Raw genomic sequence first — 10,931 nt, 5'->3', positions numbered from 1 at the left:
AGATAGAATAGATGGAGAGATGGATGGATGGATGGATGGATGGATGGATGGATGGATGGATAGGTAGATAGATAGGTAGATAAGTAGATAGACTGACAGACAGATGGATAGATGGACAGACGGATGGATGGATAAGTAGATAGGATAGGTAGATAGGATAGATAGAATAGTTAGATGGAGAGCCGGGTGAGTGAATGGATGGATGGATGGATGGATGGATGGATGGATGGATGGATGGATGGATGGAAGGGGGGATAGATAACTGGAGAAACTGATAGATACATAGATGGATAGATGGATAGATGGATAAATAGATAAATAGATAGATTATAGATGGATTATAGATAGATAGATAAATGGAGAGATGGATGAGTGGTTAGATGGATAGATGGATGGATATATAGATAATTGGAGAGATGAATATGACGTTGGTGGAGATGTTGGTGGAGATGTTGGTGGGGATGTTGGTGGGGATGTTGGTGGGGACGTTGGTGGAGATGTTGGTGGGGATGTTGGTGCAGACGCTCCCCCCCTTTTTCCCCACCTTCCGCATGCCATGCAGCTGCTTTCCTGCAGAGGCGCCCGCATCTCGGTCTGTTGGAAGGGGATGCTTTGCCCATATCCTGCGTGCTGCTAAGGGGGGACCCAGAGCCGCGGGCGGTGGTGGGGGTCGGTATCTCCTTGGCTGCCCTCCCCCTGCGATGTGCCCTCAGCACATCTGACAGCGTCTGCTTGATTCTGCCCTGTGGCTGCGAGATGGGTTGCAGCCCTCCTCATTCACCCTCAGTGCAGGGGGCTGAGGGGTTTATCCCAAAAGCACCACCACATTCAGAAGAAACCATTTTTATTATTTTTTTTTCCCAAAGAAAAAAAAAGCAATATAAATATTAGAGTATAAAACTTGCGTGTAACACATCGACGTTGGTCTATATGGGTATAAGAAGGATATAAGCATATATATAATATATAAGTATAATTCAATATTAGACACATGGAGAGGGCAAAACGTGTTTCATCTCACGTACACTCGGAGCACAGATCACATGGAGAGAAGATACAGAGAAAGTGAAAATACTGCTGTTCCACAAGTTAGTTACTGAGATAAAATAACACGCCACTAAATACACGACACTCGCTACGCTACCTCAGATTGCAGGTTAAAAAGAAATATAAAGACTACGATTCACCTACGGCATCGCTGGGGAGGAAATGGGGGGGGGGAGGGTGGCAGCTACATGGGGCTGTGGAGCAGCTGTGGGGTTGGGATGGGGTGAGCGTGGTGTTGCCCCCCCTGTGGGGTGTGGGAGGGGATGTTTGTGTGTGTGTAGGGGGTGAGTTAAGTGTTAGTGATTAAAAAAGAGAAAAAATCCTATGTGAAATTGAGTGGCCCTTAGGGGGATTGGGGGGACCACCCTCACCCACTTTGGGTGCCAAATTTCCCTCTCTGCCTTCCTAGGGGGGAGGAGGGGGCATGGATGCTGTGATACAGGGAGCTTGAGGTGTCCCCAGCAGCACCACCAAGGCCACCAGAACCCTCCTCTGGGCTGAGACCACTTGGAAGGGGCACAGCATGGAGAAATCCAACTCGCTGTCCTCCTGTTCCCTCTAGGATGTGGAAACCCCAAAGCCAGCATCACCCCCCAATGTTTTGTCCCAGCTGATCCCTGGGCTCATGCCATTGCAGGAACCCCCAGCCCATAAATCCCCGGCCCAAACCTGCTCCCCATGTGCCACCAAACCCACTGCCACTTCCTCAGTACCCAACAACCCTCCCACTCCCCAAATACAAAGCACCTTCACCCCATGCTGCGTGGCCACGCGAGGACATCCTGGGGGCTGGGGATGTGTGTTCCAAAGTGCAGCTGTGACGCAGGTGACGCACACGTGGGGTCACGGAGAGGTGCAGAGCAGCCCCTTCCAGCCCCATAGCTTTAATTCCAAAAGAACATTGACTGTACATATAAATATTTACTGCAACGCAGGGATGAGATGTGTCTGCTCAGAGCCCCCCAGGGCCGCGCTGAACCCCTGCTCAGACACCAGGAGCTCTCAGGCCATGGCTGGTTGTACTTGAGGAAAAAAAACAAAACAAAACAAAACAATAACTGTTTAGGATGCAGCTCTGCATTGTTCCCTTTGACTCATGCAATACAAACACTTTTTTTTTTTTTTCTTTTTTTCCTTTTCGTTTTTCGGAATAACAGCTAGAACGAAGGACTAGAACGCCTACCCTCCCCTACCCAACAACTCCACCACTAACGAAACTAAACCCAGAGTGTAGTTCACGATTAGTTAAAGAGACAAGTAAAAGTGGTAGGAGCAGGTGGGGTCTTTATGCGTAGGGTAACTTTTCCTTTTTACTTAAAAAACAAAAAAAAAAAAAAAGAAGAAGAAGAAGAAGAAGATCAAAGCTCTATAAATTAACAGATGGGTGTTACAGTTATTTACACTGGACAAAGCTGTGCGAGAGCCTCGTGCCTTTCTCAGACCATCTGGGAGCAAATTGAAGCCAAGGATTTGGCCGAAGCCTTTCGACCTCGTGTATCCTAACACCCAAGGGGTCGTATAAAACGTTAGCTGTATTCACAGGGCACTTGTTTGTGTTAGCTTTAGCTTTCCAGATTGCTTTTCATCATGAGACCTAACAGCAGGCAGCCCGCTCCTAGCTCTGACGATGACAAATACATTCGCAGCGCTTCCTAACTTTTGCGTCGCCAAGAAATAAAAATAAAAACCAAATCCCACATTCGTCCTCCTGTGGTGTTGGGGAGTGCTGGCACGCGCTGCCCGGCCGCTCTGACGTCTCTTTTCTATTTCTTCTCCTTCTTGCCAGATTTCTTCTTGTTGCCACCCGAGGGTTTGGCGTCGCGTTTGCCGGCGGCGTTGCTCAGCGTGGCGGTGCTGCCCGGGATGTAGACGTTCTGCCGGTAATCAGGGACGTGCTGCAGGGTGAACTGGGGGCCGTAGCGGGCGCTCAGCCCCATGGTGCCTGTGCCCCCACCCAGCGTTGCGTTGACATCAGCAGCTTCTGCAGGGACAGAGGAGAGGAGCGGGGTTAGCACTGGCTCTGAGTCTTCATTCCTGTTGCATCGGGGAGATGCCCGCGAGCATCCTTCCCTTCTCTCCAGAGGGAAGGCCAGGTTGAGCCAGGCCTTGGGATGTGGGGAGGGGATGGAGAAGGGAGGTGGGGATGGGATGGGGATGGGGACAAGGGTGGGAGGTGGGGATGAGGTTGGGGATGGGAACGGGAGGTGGGGATGGCATTGAGGATGGGAGGTAGGGATGGGATTGGGGATGGGAATGGGAGGTGGGGGATGGAGTTTGGGGTGGGGATAGGAATGGGAGGTGGGGTGGAGTTAGGGACAGGGGTGGGAGGTGGAGATGGGATGGGGATGGGAATGGGGACAGGGGTGGGAGGTGGAGATGGGATGGGGATGGGAATGGGGACAGGGATGGGAGGTGGAGATGGGATGGGGATGGGAACGGGGACAGGGGTGGGAGGTGGAGATGGGGTTGGGGATAGGGTTGGGAATGGGAGGTAGGGGTGGGGTTGGGGATGGGAGGTGGGATGTGGGGAGGGGGTTGAGGATAGGGATGGGAGGTGGGGATGGGATGGGGATGGGAATGGGGACAGGGATGGGAGGTGGGAAGTGAGGATGGAGTTTGAGGTAGAGATAGGAATGGGAGGTGGGGATGGAGTTAGGGACAGGGGTGGGAGGTGGAGATGGGATGGGAGTGGGATGGGGTTGGGGTTGGGAGGTGGCGATGGCAGTGAGGATGGGATGGGAGGTAGGGATGGGGTTGGAGATGGGGATGGGAGGTGGAGATGGGATGGGGATGGGAATGGGGACAGGGGTGGAAGTTGGGGATAGGGATGAGAATGGGGACAGCAATGGGAAGTGGGGATGGAGTTGGGGATGGGAATGGGAGGTGGGGATGGGATAGGGTTGGGAATGGGGACAGGGATAGGAGTTGGGAATGAGGATAGGAATGAGAGCTAGGGATGGAGTTGGGGATGGGAATGGGATAGGGAACTGTCTGTTCTGCCTTGCTCTCTGGAGCACAAAGACATCCCCTCCCCAGCAGCCCACTGTAAACACTGCACAGCGCTGACCATTAGCAATGCATTAAGGCAAAGCCAATATCAGTGTTTTTCCCTTTCCCCTGCATCCAAAGCCCTGACCCCAGCATTTCCCCAGCCAGGTTTATTCCGGGAGCAGACAAATCAATAAAGAAAATCCTCCCTTACAGTGCTGCGGGCTGGCTCTGGGATACAAGCACAAAGCAGTCAGTACAGAGGGGGATGGGATGGGAATTCATTGCTGCCGAGTTGCAGAGAGCAGGCGCAGAGTAGGGAAGGGAGCAGGGCCCCCCCGGGATGCTGGAGGCAGAGAGCAGATGGAAATGGGGGGATGTGAGAGGGAGGATGTGAGCAGGGAGGGAAGGCAGAGCGTGAGCAGCTCTCCTCTAGCAGCCCTGCACAATGAACTCCAACGCAGCACAACCCCAATGGGAAATGGCTTTGCTCAAACTCTCTGCATGCGCAGGGGCTGAGCTCAGCTCTCTCGTGCGAAGGGCTTTAGCTGCCTCACAGAGATGCTCTCCTGGGAGGCTGCAGAACACCGTGGTGCCTGAAGGGCCCCAGGCCATTCTCCCTCCATTCACAGACTGAAGGAATAAAGGCAAACCCTGAGCAGAAACCTCAGGCTGCTCCTCCTGCATCCTCTCCCCTGGTCAGCCCCATGCATGCTCCTTGGCTGGGTACAAAGTCACTGAAATAGAGTGTTTGTTGTGTCCCCTTGAAGAGGTTGGAAGTGTTAAGCAATCAAAGCCTGAGAATTTACAGCTGCTCTGTTGGGACAGGAGGAGGAAAAGAAACACAGCCAGCTTGGAAACAACAGGCTGGAGGTTTGGGAACAGGCTGGGGGGGGCGGAAATGCAATCAGGGAAAGCTGCAGTTAGGGACCCATGCTGGTGGCAGGGCAGGGCTTCGTTATGGTCCTCTGAACTGCTGTGCTTCAGCCTTGGGGCGGCCTGGGAGCATCCCGCAGTGCTCAGGGAGCATCCCTGCTGCTTGGGAGCTTTGTGCTGGAGGGGCACCCAGCACTGCTCCCAGGATCTCATTGGCAGTCCCAGCACAGCCTTCCAGGAGTGCAGTTCCCAGCGTGCCGGTTGGTCAGGGTGAGAGCAAAGGGCTGTTCCTAGGTAACATTGGCATTAGGGATGAAAAGGAGAGGGAACAGGGACAATGGAGGTTTATAAATGGGCACCAAGAGGCTCTTGCCAAGCAGGGCACTCCAGCTCTCCTTGCTGTAAAGGTTGTACTCAGCCTCTGCCAGCAGCCAGCCATTGCCCAAAAAAGTCCCCAGGCCCCCTGAAGCCACAGGGTGAGGAGGAAAATGAGAGTTGGGCAAAAATAACCCCTTCCTGGCTCCAACTTTCCCCATATGCAGAGGGGACAGGAGGTCAGGGAGCACTTGCTGCTGCAGCTGCTGCCAGTGCTTTTGGGACACCCAATATAGCAGGGCTGACGGCCACTCCCTGTCTGCAGGCTCCCCTGCTGCCTCACAGCACCCCTACACATCCTTTCTGAAATCCAAAGTATTTTGAGGACAGTGCCTCCCATGCTGCCCCTCAGTATCTGGTTTCCTGGAGCATCCCCTGCTCCTTGGTCTGTCCCAGCAGCTGCCTCTACAAACCATTGCATTTCCACACTTCCCAGGCTCCCTGTTCCAAGGGCAAAGAAGCTATGGGATTTGAAATGAAGGGCGACTCATGTGAAGAGTAAGGATGCAGGCAGGGCACCATCAGCACCTTCCAGAGCCTGGGAGCAGAGAGCATCAGAAGGGCTCAGCCTCCCGGGGGCGATAAGCATGGAAGGACTCACTGAGTTAGGGGCATCCTCCCACCCATTGCTCAATCAGGGCAAGCAGATGGCATTAAGGATCGTGTAAACGACCACAAAACATTATCCAAGGGTTGGCAGCACAAGGTTGAGTGGGCAATTAGCACTGCTCCTCGTCAAAGCCTGCACCAATCAGCTCTGTTAGTTTAACAGCGAGAGCAGCAGAGCAGGGAGAAGGGGAGACAGATGGAAACAGAGCTCTGGTGGGAAAGAAAAAGCATCCGGGGGCTCCTGGTGCAGTGGAGATGGAGAGGAATGCAGGCTGAGTCCCCCATCACCAGTGCCCCAGTCCCCATCCATCACTGCCATGGTCAAGGAAATGATGGGCTGCACCAAGCTGCCTCCCATTGCACTGCTGCAGGAAAAGCCGTCCCCAGCCCTCTATTAGAGGTGTAATGCAGACCTCCAGAGGGCTTGGGATCCCACAGAAGCGTGGCTTGGGGGAGATGTACCAAAACAGGGCCAGGAGCTAAGTGGAAACCAATATCTGACCTGGAAAGGACCTGCCCATCTCCAGGTCCAGGCAGCAGCCAGGAAATCAGCCTTATTTGTGAGCAAGGAAACCGGATCTGGAGGCTCTGCAGGCTATTTTGTTTTTTACAGAGCAGAGCCCCATTTTTGCATTGTTTCCTTTCCTGGTGTGTAAACAGCCCCGTTGCCCAATGCCTCATCCCCACAGCTGTGGCTGAGCATTGCCGACGTCTGCAGAGGGCTGCAGCCCTTTCCAAGAAAGCAACACCATAGCACATCCCTCCCCCCCTCCCCCAGATTCCTTCTCTCCCACGAGCTCAAAGGAAACATGCAAAGCATTTTACCCAGCGTTTTATGGCTGTGCTGCTGCTCCTATTTTTAAACCGAGGGGGAAAAGGCTCGGAGGTATTTATAAATAAAGGCTTTAGGAAAACCAGGCTCGTTATCCAGAGCGCTGCGTGGAGTGGTAATTGTGCTTCTCTCACACAAAGCCGTGGAACACCCCTCCCTGCCTGCTGCTTTCACACAACGCAGCCATAAAGCAGAGCAAACCAAGGACACGTGGGAGCCACCGTGACCCAAAACCCAGTGCTCTCACACTACCCAGGGTCAGACGTATCTCTGGGCATGAGATTTGTTGGGGTCTCTCTCTTAAGACCTGCAGGACTGCTCTAAGAGCATCCCTATTTCCACCGCACTGTGGGGACACGAGGAAGCTTTTCTCTACAGCAGCCTCAAGCTTTGAGCATCAGCTTCTGGCTGCCCACAGACACAGGACCTTGCAGTAAGTGGGACTGCAGCAGGCATTCACTACACTCCTGGTATTGCTTGTCCCCTGGCCACAGGCAGATCTTCCAAGCCTTCTACCTCCACGCCCTACAGCAAGTCAGGGCACAGCATGTATTTCATTTACTGCAGCTTTCTGAAATCACATAGCTTGTAATACATCCCAAGTTCAGCTTTTCATTCAGCACAGCCTCACCACCAGGCAGATAACGCTGTGCAGTACACAGATAATATGGTTTGGATGAAAGAGATAGCCCTGTCTGCACTTGGATTGATGCTAATGGATCTCTGGCATCTCCTCTGCCTGAATCCTGCCTGTCCTGGGCCCCTCACTATACTGAGGTTATGGAGCGTATCCAGAGAAGGGCAGCAAAGATGCAAAGGGTCGGCAGCAAAGATGCAAAGGGTCTGCAGCACAGATCTTATGGAGAGTGGATCAGGGAACCGGGATGGTTTGGTCTGGAGAAGAGGAGGCTCAGGGGAGACCTCATCACTCTCTACCTTCTCCCAGTTCACAGTGACAGGACAAGAGGTGATGGCATTAAGTTGTGCCAGCAGAGGTTCAGGAGGTGTTCAAGAAAAGGGCGGATGTGGCACTGAGGGACGCGGTTAATGGGCATGGTGGGGATGGGCTGATTCTATTCTACAATTCCCCCTCCCCTGAAGGGTAACTTCATCAGCATCTGCTCAAGAAGTCCTTCTGAAGCCTCTCCAGTGTACCACACACACCAATACCACACAAGCATCTTATCTATGGCACACAGCTGAGATGACCAGAGTTTCCCCACGCTGTTGTTTCCCTGCATGCAGTAGAGACTGACCATTTGCCGAGGCCAGGATCATGGCTTGAAGCATCTCCGTGTCAAACTGGTTGTTGGGCCAGGCTCCACCTTCCTCTCCATTCTGGGAGCTGTGGGAATAGAAAACAAAAGGAAAGAAATGGCGGGTTACTCCAGCTGGGAGAAGAGGGGTGGGCTGGGGAAGGGATCTGCTGGAGAAGGCAGTGCCGCAGGAAAATCAAGCAGCTTACAGCAGGATGTGGGCAGTGTTGGCAGAGAGGAGGGTGAGGGCTTCAAATCCCTCTGTTAAGCAACACTCTGGAGTGTAAACACTGTCAGAAGTCTCCATCCCTCTCCGAGGCTTTTGAAGAGCAACCATCAATAACCAAAGTACTTGGGGCTGAGTGGTACTTCTAGGAAGGCCTTCCTAATGAAGCTGGTTGAACCAGCTGGCACCTAATGACCTCAAATCCCCTTAGGTGCCTTCCCACAGCTGAATACCACAAACACACATTAAAAAAAAACAACCCAGTTCCAGACCTGCAGAGATGCGCACGCCCTTGTATGACCAGGTTCCTTCTGAAAGACACGTGGGGTTGCTGCCCTTCCAAGTTATTTCAGGCTACAGCTCAAGTTATTTCAGGCTACAATTCCACTCTGCAGCTTCACTCATGGGAATGAAGGTGAGAAAATCCCATGGAGCCACAGGATTTGGGATCAGCAGGGAGGCAGCTGCCCATCACCGAAATCCTGCTCTGAAGGGAGTCCAAGAGCAGCCACCAAGAGCAGGGAGCGGAGTTGGGTGACCACGTGGGGCAGCTGCTGGGGGCTGAGCACGGCAGTTCTGCCTGGGAAAGCTGTGGGGATGCCACCAGGCTTCCCTTCAAGAGGTTTTGCAGAGCAAAGTTACAATCAGCGCTCTGTGTGCCTTCAAACAAGCTCTGCATTGATGTCCGCCAGGTGCCTGGCAGCTGTGTTCAACCACCCCTCACTCGTGGCCACACTTTCCCATCGGAGAAGCCAGGAATGTGTTCCCACAGCCCTCCTTCCAGCAGGGAGACCTGAAAGTCCCACCAGCTGCATGATCACAGCACACACCTACCATGCTGACCTGCTGGCTGGGTCCCTGTCCCAGTTACATCATCGCCTTGCAAGTAGGAAAGTCCTGAATGCAAGGCTCTCCCCTTCCTCCCTGTGCAAGTGTCCTGTACAGAAAAATTTTAAGCTTGCAGATGCTTGTATAAGTGTGCTGAGAGCCCTGATCAGATCCCATGCAGCCCTACTCCATCATGGAGCAACACACCACGGAGTAATGCCTTTAAGTTGTGCCAGAGAAGGTTCAGGTTGGATATTAAGAAAATCTTTTTCTCAGAAATAGTGGTGATGCACCCAAATGGGCTGCCTGGGGGGGGAGGGGGAGGGAGGTGGTTGGAGTCACCATCCCCAGGGCTGCTCCAGAAACGTGTAAATGTGGCACTGAGGGACGTGGGCAGTGGGCACAGTGGGGATGGGTAAGGGCTGCAGCCTCACACCACCACTCTCACTCCCCCTCTTTATCTGTGCAGGTGGCACTCAATCCCTGACACAGCAGAGGCTGCCTGCTAAGGCTCCGAATTGCCTGCCATCTGCTGCAACCCAGGGCATCCCATAACCTAGTGATACCTTGCCACACGTGCGGTGGCGTGGCTTCAAGACGGCCAGCAGTGAGGTCTGCCTGCCTCAATGGGTGGCAGTGCTCGAGGAGCAAGCGCTGCTCCACTTCAGGGCTGGGAATAGAGATCCTATAAAGGACTTAGCAACCTAAACCCCATTGCAAACCACAACCTGCGCAGCCACCACTTAACCCCAGCAGCTCCTGCTCTCTCGCTGGGCTCACAGCTCCAGATGGGGTCCTACTGGTGCCAAATTGGGGAGAACCATCTCTTCTTCTGACCTGCAGGCTACAGCCCAGCCAGAACAACCCGGTCTGCAGATCCTCCTGTTCCACCCCATGCAGAGCCAAGTCCTTCCTGCAAGCTTACAGCACCCAGCACTCTCCAGTACTGCACAAAGCAGCATGTTGCTCCCCATGATGTCACACTGGAGAGCTATTTTAGAAATGCCAGGGTTGCAGAAACCCTATTGAGCTCGTTACTGTAAGCAGGAAATTCAAGTGCCTGAATTACTTGCGAGCGCAATCATCCGGAATTCAGAGGCAGGAGAAACATGAATGCAGTAATCTAAAAGCATCCTAAAATAACTTCTCATAGTGAAAAGAAAGGAAAAAAAAAAAAAAGAACGCACACAGCTGATGGGCAGAGCTGGCTGCCTGCCACAGCTATAGGACAGGGCTGTGAATGGCTGAGGCTGCACTGCCCGGAACAGGAGGTGGTTCCTATGGAAATGGGCTACAAGGACTGGCAGCTTTTAATACAAACGGCATTTTCTCAATAGGCTTTTATAAAACCCATCCTGCAGAGGACAGTAGTTTGTTTTTTGTTGGTTGTTTTTTCTTTTTCTTCTTATTTTTTCTTTTTTCCTCCTGTTTCATTCTATTCCGTGCTTCAAAGCTCAGTAAACAGCTGGATTTAGGTTTGGGGAATACTCCCAGCACTAAGGTTGGAGGGAAGGAAGCAAACCTGTGTTTGAGACAAAGAGAGCCAGACCCAATGATGCTGCATCCGAGGGATCAAAGCACGGGTACACGAGGCACCACCAAACCCAGCCAGGAGCGATGTGCAAAAGCTCACAATCCCAAAATGGAAAGCAGGGGCCTTGCAGCCCCTGGTGGGGCTCTGCAATGTCTCATTGCTCAGCAGCCTGAAGGCATCAGCCCACGCAGCAGGGCGGGCCTTGCACCACTGACCCGCTCTTTTCTGCCACCCCAGCCAACGCATCGTCCCTATTTCCACTTCCAGTACAGAAATATTCATTTCCTTGCAGGGTTTCTATGGAGACCGTTACTATGGCATCCAAATGCCTCACAAACATTCTTTTTTTTTTTTTTTTTT

General features: G+C 52.8%; 1 protein-coding gene across 2 annotated transcripts in view; it reads right to left on the bottom strand.

Annotated features, from left to right (window-relative positions):
• Positions 1-2,365: 2,365 nt before the first annotated feature.
• Positions 2,366-10,931, bottom strand: part of LOC100544252 (protocadherin gamma-C3) — a 28,668-nt gene continuing 20,102 nt past the window's right edge. For both annotated transcript variants that reach the window (XM_019620282.2, XM_019620280.2), the window contains exons 3-4: positions 7,984-8,072; positions 2,366-3,028 (exon numbers count right to left, since the gene is read on the bottom strand). In XM_019620282.2, coding sequence (XP_019475827.1) covers positions 2,811-3,028; positions 7,984-8,072 — 307 coding nt within the window. In that variant the 3' untranslated portion in view covers positions 2,366-2,810. The remainder of the gene's footprint in view (positions 3,029-7,983; positions 8,073-10,931) is intronic.

The sequence above is a fragment of the Meleagris gallopavo genome, chromosome 15 (assembly GCF_000146605.3).
Source record: "Meleagris gallopavo isolate NT-WF06-2002-E0010 breed Aviagen turkey brand Nicholas breeding stock chromosome 15, Turkey_5.1, whole genome shotgun sequence".
NCBI lineage: Eukaryota > Metazoa > Chordata > Aves > Galliformes > Phasianidae > Meleagris > Meleagris gallopavo.
The sequence above is the reverse complement of the archived record's forward strand: the minus strand, read 5'-3'. Positions and strand labels throughout refer to the sequence as shown.